Source organism: Anastrepha ludens, chromosome 6 (assembly GCF_028408465.1).
Source record: "Anastrepha ludens isolate Willacy chromosome 6, idAnaLude1.1, whole genome shotgun sequence".
Taxonomy (NCBI): Eukaryota; Metazoa; Arthropoda; class Insecta; order Diptera; family Tephritidae; genus Anastrepha; species Anastrepha ludens.
In genome coordinates this window covers 35,046,162-35,068,695 of record NC_071502.1, presented here as the reverse complement: position 1 = coordinate 35,068,695, position 22,534 = coordinate 35,046,162, and the positions used below count along the sequence as shown (strand labels likewise).

Sequence of the window (22,534 nt, the reverse complement as noted above, 5' to 3'; positions counted from 1 at the left end):
CCCCAAAAGTTTTTTGCGGGCTTTTTTCATATTTGGCTTGGTAGAAGACAAATTTTTCCCTCTCTGAATGTGGTAATTTTTATTTCAAATCGGCGTGAGATCGATTAAACGTGCTTGTTTTTTATGGCGAAGATTTCAATGACACCATGAACATACCAAAAAACTGTCTTCAAGTCCTTGTTGTTTGACAGACCCGCCTTGGCCTTGACTTCGGCTTCGATTCACCACGAGATATCCACATTCTAGACTGTTCATTGATTTTTGGTGCGTTGTGGTGAATCAAACGAATGTTTCTTCCACGGCCACGAAAAGACGTAAAAATTATTTCGGATTCCGATTAAATATTGCCAAATATGTCTATGAAGTTGTCAAACGATTGCGTTTGTTGCCACCTCAACAGATGTCTATGCGTGTTCTACACTTTGGTCTTCTTGTTATTAGCTTCTCGAAGCTATAGGTTCCCGATGAATTTAAATTTAGCATCTTCAATGCTTGCCGATAGGGTTCCTCCGACATCTCAAAAGTGACTATCTACCAGTTGTGCATTAGGTCTACTCTTTTCCGATACAGAGGGCTTTGCGGTTAGCTCGACACGGGTTGTGGCTATTTCGATCGGCACCTCTATTAGAGGAGGTGCAGCATTCCGCACTCACCAGCTTTTTGTTTGAAAATGTAATTGCATAGAGTAGTCCATAGTCGAAAAACAAGTCTGGATGGAAGTCCGTTGAGACTGCAGATGATTTGGCGTTTCGCTGGGTGTTCCAAACAGAGGCGCACAAACCTAGTTGGCACTGTTTTGGATATTTATTTATACAAATTAATATATAAATGTGAGAGATGTGTATACGTGTGTATGTGTATGTGTACGAGTACAAACATATGTGCTCTCAAGCATGCCCATTTAAAGTACCAAATTTTGAATTGCGTCAATTGCCGTCGTCAAACTCATTCAAAAATTAATATTATTAATTAATACACAATATTATTATTACACAAGGTCTGAATCATTCCTTTGCTATCATCTACATATATTACATATCGAATCTATGGCATTCATTGCAAAACAGAAAGCGTTAATACAAACATACACTTCAATTAATTTGGAAAACAATTTACCAATAACATCGATTTTCAGATTAACATCGGTTGGTTTTTATTGAAATCGTCCGAGCACTAGCTGGTTTGCAATGAACGTTTTCAGTGACGCTACAAGCAAATACATTTGTCGAAACTTGTAGCATCGAAACGGGACGAGTATAATAGAAAGAAAGAATATGAAACAAAAATACCTAGCGTGAGTTTAAAGGTCTCAATAAGGGACATTTCAGATAGATAGAGTTATTGGAGGTTTGCACGTCTTTTGTGCCCTCTGTTCATCACAGTACCTCATCCAGACCCAGTTCCCTTATTAAACTCAGTATAGAGCTGGGTCGGATTGAGCGTATGTGCCTTTCTTCCGGCTGCAAATAGACGCGATTTCTCAACCTTCGCGATATGTCGCTGCATTCAAGGAGAAACTGTATTGGAAACTTCTGGGACTAGTCATAGGAACGAAAAGAGTCAATGGACCATATCACGACCATGTGCAGATGATTACGTAGTCTGCAGTGGCCTGTGAATATGCCCGTGATCATTCTTTATCCTTAGGGAGAGTTATGAGATTTTCAACTTCTTTTGTTTTGACTTTTGGAGAGACTGTCAGGATGTAGAAGAGACAGAGACAGTTAAACACCTTTAATGCGGGTGCATGGTTCTGTGTAGAAGAAGATTGAATTTGCTCTATTTGTTAGATTTATAAAGTCCACAGGATGGTTTGAAGATGACCAAGTGGAGTAAGGATGGAATAGTTCCGGTGGTATCACAAGGGACTTCTATTTCGCCTAGATGAGTCGTAAGACAGCCACTTGACCTCAACCTTACCAGTTTAAATTATTAAGCATTGTCGAGCGTTAAGAATATTTCCCATAGCCTATTTCGTATTTGTTATAGTTTTTCACTTTTTGCGTCGGATGTTAAAAACATGATAGTAGGATCGATTATAAAATGTGGTTCAATAATACATTATTAAACTATTTATAATATTTTAAGGCGCGTATAAATAAAACTAAGCTAGAAGTAGAAGTAAAGCTGCAACCAAATCATCATCACTGTAAACGATTATAGGTGACGATGGGTTTCACGCGTAACCGTAAGCAGCTGTGAAATACTTTACTTTTGTTTTGATATTTATTATATATTAGAAATGAACGACGACGGCGTTATGGCTACGGCGCCACTAATTGCAGCTTTAGTGTTGTAGCGATTATCCATGTGAAATATCCTAACGAGATGAGTGTAAATCACGCGAAAAATGGTAAAAACCCACAGAATTTTAGTAGGATCCTTGCGAGTGATTTAAAGAAGAATGTGGCTGGGATGAAATAGGAAGAAGCCTTCTCAAAAGAAATAAGCGCACGTCACGAGCGGTCCGTAAGAAACTACCAATTTTAGTGTTATATATTGAAAGTTGCTTATCGTACGCTGCGTAGTACAAAGGCAGGCCAATTGTTTGTCCGATTGATGCGATTTTTTGCCATGAGACCAAATTACGGCTTAGTCACTCCATTTACGGCACAACTAAAGTGTGGCCGAGACTGTTAAAAGCATTAGAAAATCGCAATATAATTCCAACTGATGAATCGGGACTTTATCTCATATATAGTACAAAGCGGTTGAGGATTAGACCTTTATTAAAAATACCATAAATGCAGCATTGTCCTTAGATATTTTAAAATCTTATTTGACAAGTAGTGGGATAAAACTTGCGCTTATTTAAGGCAACAGTCCGCCTGTTCTTGCAGTGTTCGTAAGAAAGGCGCTCCAGAGAGTATATGAACCCCTGAACGTTGGCGAATAACATAGGCAGTGGAATAGTGAATAGGACAAGCTTAAAAACGAAAAAGATAGTGCAACGAATACAATGGTTCCGTTGATTAGATAAAACTACGTTCCCACGACAGTCGGTTCTACGTAACCGAATGACCCGGTTTTATATCCGGCCAAGGACTGTCACTTCAGCAGCATTCCTCGTATATGCACGGGGAATGTTTATGCTGCTAAAACAACATTAGATAAAGCGCGTAGGCTCTAAAAATTTTTGGTGCAGTACGGCCTTGTAATAGCAGAAGAGGGCACTGTGTGCTACTTGTGAAAAAGGACCGGAATCATTCTATTGACGATTTGTTTTATTCATACAGTAGAGTTTAGTAAGTGAAAAAACAGTTTGTTTGAAGATTTATGTTTATAAATATTCATGCGTCAGATAGACATTCAAATATTATGGTTTGTACTTCATTAATTACTCTGTATATTAGATTTTTTTTAGAAAATCAGATTCGAATTATTTATTCAATCATTAACGTGTTTGCTTTTATGTAGAATACCTTCATGCTTAGATGTTTTCGCTTATTCCCATGCTGTTTTTGATTGCAATTGAATAAAAGTGGTAAAGCGGTAAACTTATAAATATAAATATGTATAATAATCTTGGGTGATACGAATATTATCATCGTACATTACAAGTGTGATGATTATTTGATCAAATGAGTAGTTGTGGGTGTGATTCAGGTTGTCTTCGTATGTTATTAATTACTCGCATCTGTTTTTGTTTTTTACAGAATTCTATCAAGAAGCTTTGTTGACATTATAATGCTTGTATACACATTCTGTTCCATACATCTATACATATATTTGTCTGTACTTAGTATAATTATAATGGCACACGCTTTCTATTTTGTATTTGTAAGAATTTAGAGCGATGTATTAGTAAACGATGCTAATGATAGAAATTGAATGTCGAATTCAGTTATTGAGGGTAAGAAGGTTGTATGTAATGATTTCGATATCTATTTACCTCAGTTGATTTCTTATCTTGCATCATCGCAACAGTTTTGGAATGATCTTTTCATACCTTGTTTTCGGTATAATTGCAATCCTTTGACGTCTCTAATTAAGTATTAATAGATATTTATGTATTGTGTACGAGACATATGGTGGTATATGGTACCACATGTTTTGCCCTTGTGTGTTGAGTTGTGACCTGTTGTGCTGTATGCCAAAATGGGTGAATTCGCAATTCGAAATCAGATCGAGGTGCTGCGCTATGCTTAGTTGTCAAGTAAGCGCGTTGCGTTGCTGATTTGTTGAGTCGTTAATTCGTCTCCGCTATCTCCGGCTATAATTGCTGAGCTTTGGCCGACCACCTTTCGCCTTCATTACGCTCACCGCTTCTCAGTGCATTATAAGTCAATGCACGTACGCTATCCCATCCATTCAATATAAATTTGCTGTCGCGTCACATTTCGTTTGGAAATGCGAGAAATGTGCAGTCATAGTATATAAATGTGTACACTCAATTAAAAACTGTCCATTTTTAACTGGAAGTGTTTTCGAATCGATTTGCTTAATATTTCAAGCTTACTGGAATGGAGGTGGCGATTTTTATTATGTTCAGATTTTAACATTTGCGAACATAAATATTTGGGCACTTAAAATAATACTGCATTTAATTATGGTCGATTTCACATTTTAAATTTTTTATGTTTCTAACGATAAGGTCGTGATATCAGGCTAGCAATATTTGAAATTTTTTTTCGAAAGTATAGACAATTTTTTGAAAATATAAATATAATCTTTTATAAAACATGAAAGACGAATATTGGTTTTTCACAACAAATTTGCATTAGCATTAACATTTTTGATTTTAAATTAGCATTAAATACCAATACCATGCCAATCGGAGTTCAACCACCACCTATTGTCAGTTCACCCACGACAGTCAGTTCTACGTAACCGGTACGACCCGGAGCTGCTTTGCCTTTTATATCCGCCCAAGGACTGTCACTTGCTACTTTAACAACAACCCTATCCAGAATTGGCCACGACATACTCACGATACTTATCCTCTATGCAGTTGTCCCCTTAAACCTAGTCACCCAACATACATCTCCCTTTGGACCCAACCCGTCGAAACAGCATGTTTCCTAGGTCTAACAATAACCTAATTATACCCATTCATTGCAATCGTCAAATTACCTTTTATAAATCACATATTTATTTTTTATGATTAGGAAACCCGCACATTGCACGCATTTTTATTAGGAAAACAGTCTATTCGCTGAATTTTATACTTCCTAGACTCCATAGCCCTTTAAATGCAAGTTTATTATTTTATTATTAATTTTTATTTCATCAAGTAATGACCACGTGGTATAGGGCATGTTGTACCAATTTGAAGATTTTTGTTGACTTGGGGAATAACCACATGCCTGTACCGCCATTGACAGCGGTGTTGGTCTTTTCTGTTCTTAAGTCCTAGCCACTGATGTCTGCAACATGTAAGCCACACTAAGCAGAATATTTTTCGGAGCATATCAGTAGTCAATAAGTCGCTCCAAAGACAATAATTTTGTTATTCACAAATCCAACGAGTCAGAAGTGAGTGTGACGTAAATGTCTATGATTTTTAGACGTTTTCGGGTATTGGATTGCTTGGTGATTCGCCAGAATATACTTACAAAAATATAGAACACATTCATTTACTTGCCACTTAGCTGGGAGTTTTCAGTTAGCAGTTAACTGTATGCTTGTAAAACCGCATTGGTATTGAATAAACACACCTTAGTGCATGTTTTTTTTTTACTTCACGAAGCTATTTGGGTCGTTGTTGATGTAAATTGCAATACTGTTATGCACATAACACATCTTGAGTATGCATAAATCGGACTATCTGAACATTTTTATTAAGTTTACACATATTAATGACCTACATAAGCAAAAAAAGTATATATGGATGTGCTTCATCATTTCATGCATTTAATGTGCTTCATTTCATGTTACTTAATGGATTTCAATAATATGTTTTTAAATTTAACGATATGAAACCAAGTCCTTTTCTAGTTAGTTCGCCTCCACTACTATGAAGCGCATTAATACTTTCAGAGCTGCTTTGCCCGTTTCCAATTTGGCCACCATGCGTCTGCTTCTTGAAATCTAACTTTGTAAATAGTAAAATGTGATCTGTTAACGATTTCGCATTAAGTGAATAATCTTTTTTTGTTTCATAGTGAGTTAAAATGAATGATTTTTTTCCTCTTTGCTTCTCATATAATCTTTTGCTTTGAAAACTCCTTAGCTTAGTACTGTAAATGTACCTTGGAGTTACTAGCTGTTGACTCATACGTAGAAATCTAGTTTTTATCATATGATACTGAGGAGTGCTAAGCTACTTAATGAAATAAAATTATGGCTTTTCAAAAAATGCTCTCTTCTGATAATACCTTTGTCACTGAAAAAATATTCTTTAAATATCTCTTCAAAATGGGTTTCTACGGTCGCCTTTATCTCACCGTCGCCGGAAATCTGCGTGCCCGAAAAAAAATACTACTAGAAAAATGGACTGATGAGGATGGTGAGGGATGGGTAATAAAAGGTCTTTCAAAAGTGACGGCTAGATGTTGGTATTGAATAATTCTTAGACGATACTTTTTTATGTCATCGTTGACATTTGTCAAGTAAACAGATGAACAATTTTACACGCTAGAACAACGCGTTAAAATTATTGAAACTTTTTATGAAAATGGTCGATTTTTAAGAGGAACAAATCGTAAAATGCGTGATTTTTTGGTGGAAATAATCGTCCGAATGAGTCGACAATTCAGAGGTTGGTGAAAATTTTTCAAGAAACTAGTTCTGCCGAGGATAGGAAAAGGACTGGCAGGACTGGCATACCGAAAATTGGGCGTTCTGTTGAGAATATTGTAGCTGTATCGCAAAGTGTTGCTGCACAATCTTCAACATCGATATCTCGACGTTATCAACAATCAGGCATTCATGAATCGACTGTTTGGCGGACTTTTCTTGTCCACGTGTCCATGGTGGGCCTTTAAATTATGTTATTTTTCACATATAATTATTAAGAGCCATATTTTGTATAAAAATAGTGAAACCTGCAAGAATCTAAATTTTGACATATTTTATTTTAAAACAACGTGTTGGCGCGTCTTTTGAAATACCTTCTATTTGCACGTAACTTGGTACAATACAATGTAAAACAAGCCAACTTTTATTTGTCCTTTCTGGTCATCACCGCCATGGTGGTGGCTGCTGGTATTGTTGTAGCAGCATAAAATCCCCAACACATACGAGAAATGCTGTTGAGCTGACAGTCTTTGGTCGGATATATGTAAATCCGGGTCGTTCCGGTAAGGTACAACCGACTGTCGTGGGAATGTCATAATGACGGTCTTCAGAGTGCCTGTAGTGTAGCTATTCTTTGCGTTAACGTTTCAACCAATCTGGCGACCACTGATAGGGAAGGTAAATTTGTAGTGGATTCTTTCTTGCCTTGTACGCAGATGCCGAGTCCTGCTGAAAAACGTTTTGCTTCTCCTGCGGCTTTGGTAAAGTCATAAACTTGTGCTCTTTTCTAGCTAAACCCCCAATTGTCGCCTTACGGCTGTTTCCGGTGCAAGTCCCAACATTTGCATACATAAACGTCCGGGCTGCGTTGAAAGTTATTAAGTTATTTGGTTTTTTTACTTCATAAAGTTGTGATAAGCTTCTTTCTTGACGACTTATTTATTTACATTTTTACATATTTTGTACTCTGCGTTGATAAGCACTTTCCTTTGCGTTTATATATTTATTTCAGTATTTTCATAACTATTATGTTCATTTATCTGAATAAAGAAATTTATTTTTTTTACAGACTTATTCTGGTCTCTTCTGTGTTGTAGTGAACCCTTACAAAAAATTGCCAATCTACACTGAGAAGATAATGGAACGGTATAAGGGTATCAAAAGGCATGAAGTGCCTCCTCATGTTTTCGCAATAACTGACACAGCCTATAGATCCATGTTGCAAGGTAAACCAAACTCACTTTTACGAACTATGTACATTTAGTATGCCTTTAATACATAAGTATTTACATGTAAGTAAGTACTGATTAAATAATAACGCTACTTATGAAACTATCTAGAAAATAATCGCACACCCGTAACACTAATTTTAAAATTTTCTCAGTATGTTTTTTATTTGATAGAGAAAGAATATTTTAAGACCCCAGAGTAACTCTAATGATAAACGCAAATAATAAAAGAAACAAGAGATATTACATTATTGTGTTTATTGCAGCGAAACTAAATAATAATAAGAAGTGATTGCAAGCTCTCAAGTCAATTATTTTACCACAATAATTATTTGCGTTTTCCATATTTTTTTTTTGCACTTGATCGTGAATATCGTGACTTTATTTTATTATTTCCGGAGGATTCATATCAACTGAACAAAAAGAGAATGTCATCCATCTAAAATTTTATATTAAAATGAGCCCATAGAATGAAGAGAGTAGTTAATAGGCAATAAGTTGGACTTAATACGCTAGTGCTCACATAAAAACCTGACTTTCTGACCTGTGCTGTATATGGTTTATATAGAAGAAAATAATGGCTTGTTAAAACTCGTGAAGACGTGCATTAGGAATTACATAAAATAATATAATCGACTTCAAATACATAGAACTGGTAACAAAATGGACCCTAAAAGTTTAAGAGAGATCGTTTTACAGATCAGCCAGCATAACCTAACCTAACCTGTAAAAAGACAAAGTGACTTAATTATGTGATAAACCCAGGTAAACCCAGCTAAAACCAATTTGTTGCTGTTGTTTTGCTGTAGTAGCATAAACATATATGTGTGGGGAATGCTACTGGAGTGAGTCCTTGGCCGGATATAAATCCGGGTCGTTCCGGTAATGTAGAACTGACTGCACTATAAACGCCATAAAGTCATATTCGAATTCTCTTAATTTGTACATTATTTGTAGAAGTACTATCAGTGAATATTTGATATTTTAATATTTAACAATTTAAATCGAAAAAATTTCATCACACAAAACATATGTATGTAAATACATAATTCCAACTGCATACATCTGTACGTGGCTTTATACACATGATACATACATATTACATAATCAAGCAAATATAAGAAATAAATGTTCGCGCTAACCGCATTTGACGTTTGATTGACCTAACCCCTAAATTAACCCACATTTCATAAGCAAATAAATTCAATGTCTTAAAAAAGGATTATATTACTTGACGCCAATTGGAAACTCGATGTTAAAGAGTCGAGAATTTTGATATAGCCATCGTAGAGATACCAAATTTGGACCAGCACACATCAATAAATTATGCTCACATACTGGAAAGTTTGGTGGCATGACTCACAGTGATGTACCAATGTTACAAATAAAGCTATTGATTTTTTACTTTTCATACACCATTTTGCCATCAAAACGCTTCAATGTTTAACCAGAAACCAGTTTCAGTGCTTGCGTTTGAATTTACATACCAAATACATCTGAAAATAAAGACCTAATTGCAAATAAAGGTAGCCAGCCGGCCTGCTGGCTTCACCAACCGATTTGTCACCAGTGTGATTCATAAATATTCGCATAAAAATGTTTAATATAAACACTGAGCACCTTTTACGTATAAAGTTAAGTGTACTTATCAAAATTTTGTTGTACCCACATACATATGTATGTATGTAACTTTAGTGCCTTCTTATGTGTGGTACTTATACTATATGTATATACACCCTTGGTCAAAATAATAAATATACGTTACTTTAAACAGTTTTGATAATTTTTCTCATAAATTTTTTATAAAAAATATAGTAAATTCTTCAATAAATCAATCACAGTTTAAAACTTTGTATAAGCTTTATAAAAATTCGACAGATTTTCATCAAAACTTGAAATTTATTTAAAATGTATTTCTAAACAAAATTTGGCTACATTAAATTTTAGTACAAGTTGAAATTGGCTCGAAATTCTCGTTTGTCTTTTTATAATTTTTTTCACTGACGGTGCTGCCCATTTCATCCACAACGAATGCACGACAAAAGAAAAGTAGTCAAAAAAAAAAAAAACTAATCAAAATATCTTGTATTTATTATTTTGACCATGGGTGTATATATATGTACATATATACAAATAACGTTTTGTTATTTCTTATTTCGCTTTTACACAATTCTGTTCATATGCATACATACCCACAAACATACCTACTGAACATTCGGCTCTTGAAAACACAGTACCTACGGTTCCACGAAAAGTGCAAACACTCATTCAGTTCAAATGGCGGCAGTGTATTTTTCTTAAGACCTTATCTAAAACGAGTGCCCTAAGCTAAAGAGATATCGTATGACATAAATTGTAATTCTTTTAAAATAGCATGACGATATTTTATTTGTACAAAATTTCAGACGTTTTAAGTGTAACTATGTTTCGGATGGAAAAAACTTATGTTTTGTATGAATTTCACCACTAATACTAATGCAAATTATTTTAAATTATAACGATAAAATAGTGGAAGAAAAAATGATTTTTGACTTCAAGTTTCTGTTACGCCGGCCGTTATAGCCGAATGGGTTTTGTGCGTGTCATCAAAAAACTACTCACAAAAAACTTTACACAAGTACGTTAAGGTTTTACAAAGTATCATACTTTTAGCTCCTGAGTGTCTTTTGAGAGTTTAAAAGAAATAAAACAAGTGTTTTGTACTGGTTAAGGAATTATTTAATACTTTCTTTTGCAAAATATCTATGACCAGAGTAATTGGTTGTGATTGCGTTTTGATTTTCGCGACAATATAACCCGGTTTTACGATATCGGAACGACCCGGATTTATATCCAACAATGGACTATCACTCCCGCAGCATTTCACAAACATTTATGGTTTATGCTGTTATACCAACAACAACGACTTTGTGGCCGCCGAGGTCTTACGTGTCCTGCCCTCACGTTTGCTTCTAACCATTAAATATCAAATAATATAAACCGTTTTTTCTAATAACGTTCGTCTTTCAAAAGGCAGTGCCAAATCTTCGAGTGCATTTCTGCCATGAAAGAATGTCTTACAAAAAACTATCTGACAGCCCCAAACTACAAGTCCTTGCGTTTGTGGAACAACCGAAAAACGCTATAACATTAAAGAGAGTGCAGATGACTGCATTTATTGACATCACTGGCGTGTAGAAAATGTCCGCTCTTAACGTGATTCTACACTCATAGTACTTCCCGTTGATCTTTAAGCTCAATTCATTGCTGCTCAGAGCTCAGGGGGGTTGAAGGAGGTTGTCCTCTGTCGCATTTTGAGACAGATTTATTCTTCCATCTCTGTACTTAGTGCAGATCTCCTCATCCGCAAACTGGGTTTTGAGGATTGTGCTAGCGCTATCTATCCAAGTAGGATGGATTCGAAGGAGAGGAGAGTCTCCACGGACACAGGCACCTATGTTTCACCGACGTATCCAATATTGGATCTGGAGTTGGAGCTAGTGTTTTTCCAAATTAGACAATGTTGTGGTTTTTTTAAACACACGAAGTAGTAGTGTTCTTCAAGCAGTAGTCTTCGCGATCCTGCAGACGTGCAAAATGCTTAGGGATCGTTGTTGGGAGGGAGACAATAGTCAAGCTGCGATCAAGTTGATACTTTCTTCTGGTTAACTCCTAAAAAAAAGGAAATCAAACGTCTCGAACGTGCACGGAGCATTTCTCTTGTCTGGGTTTCAGGGCATAGGAACATAGAACAATTTCCAAACTCATAGCGATGTTCAGAGAGTTCATGCAGAGAAGCTTGGACTTCCGTACAACCTTTATTGCAGAAGCTGTGGAGATCCTGCAGAGAAAGCGACTGTTTAACACTTTCTTTGCAAATGTCCGGACTTAGCGGCTAAGCACCTGTGGTTGCTTAGTGTGACTTGGGTATAGCCTGAGGCAGTTATCTAGGTAGTGGTCTACAGTATGGTATCAATACCGCACTTTAGTTCTAGTACCCGTGGTACTCTTGCCATCTAACCTACCTATCCACCCACTCCACTGCTGAACGCTTTTTCGAAATGAAGAGAAATGTGAAAACCAATTTGTACACTCTTTACACACTTTTTACAGTGCGAAAACGCAATTATATATACATACATATATATATATAATTGGCGCGTACACCCTCTTTGGGTGTTTGGCCGAGCTCCTCCTCCTATTTGTGGTGTGCGTCTTGATGTTGTTCCACAAATGGAGGGACCTAAAGTTTCAAGCCGACTCCGAACGGCAGATACTTTTATGAGGAGCTTTTTCATGGCAGAAATACACTCGGAGGTTTGCCATTGCCTGCCGAGGGGCAACCGCTATTAGAAAAATATTTTCTTCATTTTGGTGTTTCACCGAGATTCGAACCTACGTTCTCTCTGAAAATTCCGAATGGTAGTCACGCACCAACTCATTTGGCTACGCCGGCCGAAAACGCAATTGTTCAATGAAAATTAATAACTCCGTATTTCCATCCATTTTTCTATGGATGCGATATCCATTTTTATTAACCACTTCTCACATTTTATTTGTATACCATACATTAATATTGGATATATCCTGTCCATAGTTATTGAATTAGACGTGATAATAAGCCTTTTTTTGATATCCATCGTGTTTTCCAGTGTAGTTAGTAATTTTATAACTTTCTTTACATATCTGCCCAATCTCAGTGATAGGAAAGTTGAAAGTATTGCGTTTCTCTAAACATTTTGAAAAACTGGTGTGACTCCGCCAGATTTGAATAAATGAGCTTTCCCATTTTATCAAATAAAACCAAAATTGGTAATTGCGTGGCATTTGGCTTTGCGTAATCATTGAATATTATATCAACAAAATCGAACATAAACCACGGTCACCACAATTATTTTGGAAATTTGAAAAATAAAAACGGTTAATATCTAAAGCTAATAAACACGAGCGTTGTTTTTGTGCGTGCCGTTATGACTAATGCACATCAACATAATTTTTCTAGCACCAGCCGCTCATGTCTGGCAATTGCAACGATCCTTATATTCCTATGACTATGATATTCCCCTAAAAACATACGCCGTGCCAATAAAATTTAGTTGCGTCAGAATGTAAACACTTCCTTTAGTTATGTGCCAAAAATAAGTACGCAAATCCGCATCTAAACATTTATGCCGATAGGCTACCCGTTTAGTTCTTGTATGTACTATATTTTAAGTTAATTTTTTATTATTATTATTCTTAATATATTTATTGATCGATTTTTCAATAACTGTTACAGATCGCGAAGACCAATCCATTTTATGTACTGGCGAATCTGGTGCTGGAAAAACTGAGAATACGAAAAAGGTCATACAGTATTTAGCGTATGTGGCTGCATCGAAACCGAAGGGCTCGGGAGCGGTAAGTTTTCTGTTTCAGTTAAATTATTGTCGAAAGTTAGGTATTTAGTAATAAACATATACATATATGGACATGTTTTTAAAGGCACTACTTTTTATCAAATCTATTAAGCACAATAAGTTGGAATATGGTATATCATAAGCTTCTATTATTTGCTTAAACTTAAACATACAGTCATCATGATCGAGTACATAGTACATTTGTATGTAACCACCAAAACAAATGTATACTCGTATTTGTATCTGTTTGTATGTATTTTAAAGATATTTGAATTTTACCCCTTATTATCAACAAAATACAAGTAAAAAGTAAAAACAAACATTAACTCATTCTCTAAAAAATTATCTGAAGCCGAATGATTAAAAACCTTTTGGTTGGCGATTCAGAGCGAAAATATTTATGCCATGACTCATCATTTCAGTGAGTAAACAAAGAAACAGAGAAATGCCCGTAAAAGTAAAAAAGGCGAATGTCAGTTGAAGGCAAACCAACCGCAAAAAAAAAAAACGAATGAACAAATGAAGAATGGAGCAGTATGCAGAGATGTGTTGTGTAGTGTTAATGAAAAATGGGCACAGGCTGAGATCGTGCTGTTCAAAAGAAACATATTCCCCAACATGTTGCGTTTGCAATAACAACAACTTTTAGCTCCATTTAAGGTGAACTATGTCATCTATTGTGGAAAGCTAGAGTCCTAAGTTCGTACAAATATTGAATATCCAATAATATTTATGCATACATATGTATGTATGTGTAAACGAAAAAGCGCGATCAGATGGTGGAATGGAATGGTCAACGTAAAATTGAAATGATTGTGCGGCAGGCGTATGCACGTATACATACATACATACATACATACATAATATATTGTATTCCCAGTCGTATTTCGCTCTGAGAAGAGGAAAATATCTTCAAAACGTTAACTTTCGTAACACTTGCACTACACACATACATACATACATACATATATATGGTATGTGAAGATAAGCTTTATGTGTGTGCATGTACATATAAATGCAGATGTAGCAGAGGAGTCATAGTTTTTAATTTAGCAAGACATTGATTTCATTGATGGTTCATTTATTCGAGTAGATATCATTTAGCTGCGTCACTATAAATAAATTTGTTACGCCAATTTAATCAATAAAAAGGGTACACTTGGACGTTTTTTGGGGATTGTAAGCTCGAAATTTAAAATAAGCTTTTATGCTTTCTTTAGAATCAACTTGAAAAGGGGTAATTTTTCCCATGGTATTATAAAAGTAACGAGATTGTTAGAGCAGATGCATGTACAAGACCTGTACCTATATAAATTCCAAAAACAAGCAGATTTAACACAAATCTGTGTTTTAGCTGCCGCAACCTGCGGCTACATTCCCATGGCAGCCGGTTCTACGTTACCGTAATGACTCGGGCTTTTTCCAGACAGAGGGCTGCCGCCCCACTAAACCAGCCCTGTCTGGTGTATCGTACCCCGCTCGCGAACCACATGCGGTTCTTAGAAAGATTATTTGTGGCTCTCGATAAATTTACCCCACTTCCACCAAATTTTTAAGAGTTATCAAGGGAAGTAGAGTATATATTTTTAATTTTTAATATTTAATTTCATGTTTTTATTTATATGTTTTCAATATACATATATATAATTTCTGTAAAAAAAATGTTTAATACCTTTTTTGGATACTTTTTAAATGTGTATGTATTTAATTGCGGCTCGCTAAATGTTTCAAATTTTCAAAAATGGCTCGGACTACCAAGGAGTTTGGCCATCCCTGGTATAGACAATATGATCTTTGAAAAGAGCCTTTGATTGACTCATAAGAATTATCATTATCCCTATACGAAAAATAAAGAGCAACTTTATAAATTTTTAGTGAAAAAAAAAAATAATAATTATTGTTCCTGAATGCAAAAATTAATTAATGAGAGGAATCGATTGAGCCATGCGTGTGTGCGCACGATAATTCGGGCAGAAATTTATGTATTCCAATGAAACTTGGCACACATATTAGTCTTTGTCCAAGGTATGTTGGCGAGTAATATAGGGGAAATTGATCAATAACCGCGCCCACCTCCCGCAGGAATTAGGGGGGAAATAATAAAAAATCAAGTGGATTATTTAGGAACTTCAAACTTGTACTTTATTATACTAAAATTTAATAAGCTATAAAAGTATTTGCCAAAGATCTTTCCAGGAATTGTAATTAGAAACCGTGGATTGAAGATAATTTGTGGAATTTTTCTAATGATATGAAATATGAAAATAGGATTATAATATTTTTGTTAAACAAAGAGTCATACTTTTATACAAAAATAATGAACATAAAAAGTCAAAATTGTTCAGAATATGGATATGTTAACATCTTGTCGCGGGCGGGGTGCACATACATACATATATTTATTTTTTGATATACCGTTCGCAATGAATTTATCGGTCATAATTTATGAATCACTTACAGTCACTTCTCAAAGTATTTAAATTAACTATGCATACGCATATAAAGACATACATACATATACATACATACACATGCACATGCACTATTATATAGATTTGGTGGATATTCACATCTAAAACGGCCGTTTCGATGCTATTAATTTATCTAACTCCATTTCTTCGTTTTTTATGCGATCTTGGCACCAATATGGAGTTTAGCACGTAGAGAAGTTTCCTTTTAAGGCAAGGACATACTAAATGAAATAAACGAAAAAACACAGCTAAACGGCAATCAAAGTTTCGTTAAGAAATTCTTTTAAAGATTTTGAAGTAATTAAAAATACTCCATAAATGTGTGCGCCTGCTACAAACTTCTACATACATACATATATTCCATACACACATATGTTAGCATATAAATATGCCCATACAAATGTGTGTTCAAAATTTACTAAAATCAAATGCCTTACAAATACATTTGAATGCATATACATACATACATACTTATGTATATTGAGCACCCCATATATGGAAAAAATTATTATTACGGCTGGTTGTAAAAACTTTGTAAACATGCTTTATTGACTGCTTGCTGCCGTTTTCAACGTATTTTTGCCATTTGATGTAGTCGAATGAGGTGTTTGTGCATTCAGCCTCACTACTCGGCGATAGTGAGCAAATCACATAATATTACTGGTGTAACAATTTCTCAAAGTTATTCCATATTCGGGTTGCGTATGTGTACCTATGTATGTATGTAGGATTTTTATTTTTGCATGTTTTTTCGAGCTCATTTGATCGTTTTGTGTACGTTATTTTCAACTTTTTACCTAATATTAAAACAAGGTATAAGTTGGTACACACATACGTACATATGTATATGTACGTATATGTGCATATAAATACATGTAATATATATAAAATATGTATGCACATACATATAAAACATATAATGCTTCATAGTTACACATATGTATACAGACTAGTCTGGCTTAATGTCCGTTCCGATTATTCGGAGTCCACATCGCCCAAAAGTTATCTGTAATATGCGGCCTATTAAAAGCAAGATTCCTGCTCTAATTACTGTGTTCTTAGTTTATTTGAATAAAATATTTCCTTTAAGTACATATACATACATACATACATTTATTTATTTAAAAATAGAAATGAACAATAACGGTAAATGCTTTGGTATATATATATATATTTTTTTCACTGTATATTCTGATTTTATCTTTTTTATATAAATTTATACATACATAAATATACATACATAATTGTGTTAATTCGATTTTCTCTTACCCTGGCGTGGTTTTCACGAATTCATTTAAATGGTTGAGAAGTTCCCAAAGTGAAATATACTTAATTGAAATTAATGTTTTTATTTATACATGTAATACTTTAAATTTGTAAATTATATTATTTGTAATTACTTATTTTTCTTTTAATTTTTTTCATGTTTACTCTGCAAATGCTCCACCTACTACTACCCACTACACTACTATCGTTGTAAAATTGATTCGTTGGTGTCAATACTATTGTAATATTCTACAAATTTCTACCGTTTAATTAAAACAAACACCATAAAAAATTAAAATAATTTTTTTGTAAATAATCAAAATTAAATGTTAAATAAAATTTTTAAATATACATATGCAATTTTTTCACCGACACACTGCAATATTCCGTTAATGTGCGATCACTTACTGCTACAACCCCCATCACTTCCACCAATACGTCCAAAATAATATAAAAACAAATTTCTTACATCTTCACTAATACCACGAAAAATCCAATAAACCGACCGACCAACCAACAATCAATCCAAACAAAAAATTACCACAACAAATTCTACCAAAAGGGACCTCATCCGGCTTTAATTATTGTAAGTATTTGAAATGAACCTACTTTTCTATGCAGCTAGAAAATAAGTATTATAAGCATTGCGTATGTACACTTATGCTTTTATTTCAGTATTATTATTTACATATGTATGTCTTTGAGATGAAGTAATTTAAGTAAAAATTTGAATTTTAATTTTCATCAATATTCATCAATGCAACTCAATTAAGCAAATTTCTGAAAATTAAAATACGCTTAAACTACTTTGATAAGGCGTATGTATGCGTAGATGAAATATCACAGTCAAAATAAAGTTGTTTCCAAAGTTAATTGTCATACAGTCCATAAAAATGAATGTCTAACGTCTGATAATATTCTAATGTCGAAAACCTTTGACTGCGATAATGATTTTTTTTAATATTTTTAGTTAATTTGTATTTAATTTAATAGTACATATTCGAACTCAACAACCATTAATGTTTCTAATACACATCCAACAACTATTACTACTATTCGTTTTGCTACTACTACTCCTACTAATGCTACTGCCGCCTGACACTACAATTATTACAATGCCTCAATAACTACATATTGCTCGCTCTCAACATTGGTATGTGTGTGTGCCACTGTGGTTTGAAACAACAATCCCAACTTCTGTTTTCGAACCGTGGTTCATCTAACTTTGTTCGTTAACTCGTCACATTTTAATTGTTTTATGCAACTTAAATTGCGATTTATATTACATTTGTAATGCTCGACGCGTTTCCATCCACTGATTTTATGATCGAATCAATTACGCCGCTACAATCCTACAACTTCGAAATTTAGAGTAATAATGCAGAAACGTTTGCGGTAAAGTACCCATACTAAAGCATCTACCTTACTATTGCTTTTCAATAATATATTTAATATTTGCATATGCTCGCTGTTTTTGTTAATATACTCCAATAATGCACAAACTATTGTTTAGAGAAATGTGTTTTTTATTTAGTGATTTTATTAGTGTATTGACATCATTTTGAATTGCCCGCTCGATGTTACCGAATCTCTGCTTCCTTGGATACTTGCAGTGTTTATCTATAGCAAGTTTCCAAGAGTTTTTAAAGCACTATAATTTTGCTTAAAGTTATCGATGTTTAATAAAAGAACGGCACCATTCGTATTTGGAGGAATTTTAAGTCTAAACACCGTTATAGCCTAGACAGAAGGCGACGTTAATCGAGACTACTGATGCAGTTAATTCTGATTAAAATTGTAGTGTGACAGACGGTTGTTACGCGGACTAGTGAACAGCTGATTTGTTTATTGGATAGTTTTGTCAGTAAATGATGTATCGCAGGCGACAAATACGGGTATTAGCTGCCTTATAATAAAAACTAATTATTTATTTAAAAAAATCTTAAACTGCAATTTCTCAATCTGCTCCGCAATATCAAAACAATTAATCAAATTTCGAATGTGTTAGTGCAAACTAGCATTTCATTCAGTATTTGTTATTGTTGTTGTGGCAGTACCTTTCATTCAGTCTTTCTTGTTCTTTAAAATTTTCATTATTTTTCATTCACAATAGATATTAAGTGTTGCCATCGAAAATTCCCCTAATCCGCTTAAATTATGAGAATTAAGTCTAGTTGTCAACCCGCATTAGTTGCACTTAATTCCTGAGATAATTCCGAATTAAGTCGTTTATCCCTCGAAAAAATGTAATCCCGATTAACGCCACCGTCTGCCTAGGCTTTTGGATTATTAACCTATGCTTTTTACACTGCAGCACAAACTTGTATTAATAACAATTTTGTAATATCAGTTGAGATTTCGGAAAACATCTTTTATCTATAAAGTATCACTTTAGAAGTAAAATAAAATAAGGAAACCATTTATATCGCTGTAGCAAGACTTTGTAAAAATAACACTCAAGTTGTTGTCTAGGAGAGTTTAGCGTCGGTTCAAGGCTGTTTTAACTGTTTGTGGCTCTATTTAATGAGCAGCACGCATGATATCATAAAGCAATTAATTTCGTCCCGCCGTAGTGTGATATTTATTGACAATCAAGATATCTACCGGGCAAGAGTATAGACCATAAATATTGACGAGTTATACTTTCAGTGGGATGGCATTATTTGCTTCACAAACTATGTAAAGCTCAATCCTTTTCACACAAAACTTATAAACATTGTGCGAGAAACTACAAAAGACTACGAGCACCTTTATGGAGACCCACCACAAATTGTAGATCTAATGAAACTCGTTCTATGACCAAAAAATCGTTTTTAGGTAGAGTGAAAGAGGCTGAGTATTTACAGTTTATAGTTTACATTTGAAGATTGCACGCATGGCAAGATCCATATGCCTACATATTGCCTCTTAAATCAACTCTGTTGGAAACCGTTTGTCTGTGTCGAAGCGGATAATCTGGGCATATTGGTAAATTACGACTATGTCAAAGTATGGTAATTTACTACCTAGTCAGAGTTTAGTAAGCTGCAAAAACAGCAACAACTCTATTAAGGAGGGTTCCTTGAAATTTCCGAAGATTGATGCAAGGTGTACAAGGTCTTCGTAAAAGTGCCGTGCCACTGTGATTAAATGCAGCAACAATTCCGTCACTTAACACCAAATTGTTTGAGATATTTATCACATTTAAATATAGTCAATAGTCAATAGGTAATATAATATATACATTGTATAGCTTATCGAAGGATTTAGTATTTTCAATGAAGCAAATCCGTTTAGGTGACTCACAAGTTGTCGTAAGTGTTGTATTGTGAATATCCTAATTCCATTTATATAGAAGTTTTAAAAAGAATTAGCCGATTGCTGTTTATATTTAACAGAAGACTTACTTTGTGCTCGATGGACAAAAAATAAAAAGCCTATTATACGGCAGTTAGTAGTTGGTGCGACCTCCAAAGGTTTGAAACTTACAATTTTAATTTGCTCGCGAAATCATAGCTGATTTTTATGAGAACGCCTTTCTTGTCAAAAATAAACTCACAGACTATCATCACAACCTCAAATAGTAAAAACTATTTTTCATGTCTGATGGCCAGGAATCGAACCTACAATTTATGAGACTATTAAGAGGCATATTATGCGCAGTGGTATTATAAAGCAACACATTAATGTTTTTTATTTTGCTTCTAAATCTATAGGATTTCCTTTTTCCACACACATCACATTTAGCTAAGTAAAAATCAGTAATAATAATGTAATGGGTTCAATGAAAATTGTTTGTTTGTAAGAAATCATTTTTGTATTTCTTCTGTGATCTGACGACTCCCAGCGAAATTTAATGAATTTGCGCTTTATGTTTGTTGTAGTTTTGCTTATTATTGGCAATGTAAATATTTACAAAATTAAAGTCGGCTTCGAATTTTACAGAATTTACAAGTTAATGTGAAGAAAACTTTTAAAATCAAATGTAATCTCGACGGTATGTCAGATTCGTTTTCTGTAAAGCATAAAAGTCAAAATGAAGTTGCGAAATTGTGCGAAAATACAGGATGCAGATGTATGGTAATTACGGTATTTCAGTAAATATTGTAGACATAAAGCTCTAGTTGCTATTTTTGCATTCGAATATTTTTGAAAGTAGACTACTGACATAGTAATGGTAGTTTTTGAGATGATTTACACACATAAATATACACATGTGTGCACAAAAATAGTAGCGCGGCATAGTGCAAGTTTTGACTATTTATTAATATTTTTAATTTATTATTGTTTATACTACAACAAATATCATATAACTCAAAGTTTCAAACATTGTATGAAATAAAAAAATCATAAAAATGTTCATGAAAAGTTTAAATTTTTTAATCAGAATTTATAGATAAATTTCGATTTTGCAGTTTATTGAATTTGTGCGTTTTCTCCATATAATAAATTTTTTACATTAAATTAATTTTTCTAAAAATTCTGATGAAAATTTATTGAATTTTGTACCAACAAAATTTGTTGATTTTTTTTAATTTTCTTCAAAGCTTGAAACTTGGAATGTTATGGTACTTGTGGTTGGTTGGTTAGTTAAAGTAGTGATTCTTCCAGAATCCAACTAGCGCTTCCGCACCATTTTGTTACCACATCCTCGTTACCAACTTGTTTAACGGTTATTTACAGCATGACCATATCCAGTCTGTGCGGTTTAAGAACCTTATTAGGTTGTTGACGTCTAAGCCAGACAGTTGTTCGAGTTTCTCGAACAGCGGTTAGCCCAGGGTTAAAATTCTGTCCTTCCATAGGGCATTCACAGAGAAAATGGAAGATTGTGTTCTTTTTCTCCGGTTGTTTACAACTGGGTATTTGTGGTAGTATGAACTAAAATTAAATTAAAAGTGAAAAATTGGTAACGCAGCAATATGTCGCATTGCTCTTATTGTGAACACAGGTGTAGGTACTATTTGTTAATACACCAAGTATTCCATACTTGAATTGAGGAACGATGTATATATGAAACACGTTTTAGTTGATAGCAAAATTGCAAAAAATATGATAATGTACAACGGAAAAAGAATATTAGTATATAAATATGTACTTTTATATCTAGATTCCACATCAATGTACATACACATATAGATAAATTTTACAGCTGCACGTAGATAATTTTGGTTGAATTGCATGGTTCAGTGAATGCTTTTCCTTTCTGACATTAGTTAATTAGTTGGTTTTCTTTTAATATGTGATATACAGTTATTATTTATTACATGTATAGATTATATTTATATTTTTTCAACTTACTTTACTAATAATGTTGCCAACAAAACTTTATTCATATAGGGTGAACTGGAGCAACAACTTTTGCAAGCCAATCCCATTTTGGAAGCTTTCGGAAACGCCAAAACTGTGAAGAACGATAATTCATCCCGTTTTGTAAGTATTGACTGAGATTTATTTAATGTATAATAACATAAACGGTTTATAAAAAAATCCGGGCAAAGGCTCCAAAAGGAAATGCCATGAATGCAGGCCG

General features: G+C 34.1%; 1 protein-coding gene across 2 annotated transcripts in view; it reads left to right on the top strand.

Annotated features, from left to right (window-relative positions):
• The window catches only part of LOC128868050 (myosin heavy chain, non-muscle), a 46,671-nt gene that overhangs the window by 10,627 nt on the left and 13,510 nt on the right, over positions 1 to 22,534 (top strand). The window contains exons 4-8 of one of the 2 annotated variants that reach the window (XM_054109777.1): positions 7,748 to 7,904; positions 13,165 to 13,286; positions 17,585 to 17,608; positions 20,947 to 21,081; positions 22,342 to 22,434. In XM_054109777.1, the coding sequence (XP_053965752.1) occupies positions 7,748 to 7,904; positions 13,165 to 13,286; positions 17,585 to 17,608; positions 20,947 to 21,081; positions 22,342 to 22,434 (531 nt within the window). The remainder of the gene's footprint in view (positions 1 to 7,747; positions 7,905 to 13,164; positions 13,287 to 17,584; positions 17,609 to 20,946; positions 21,082 to 22,341; positions 22,435 to 22,534) is intronic. The other variant, XM_054109778.1, reaches the window with a different exon arrangement.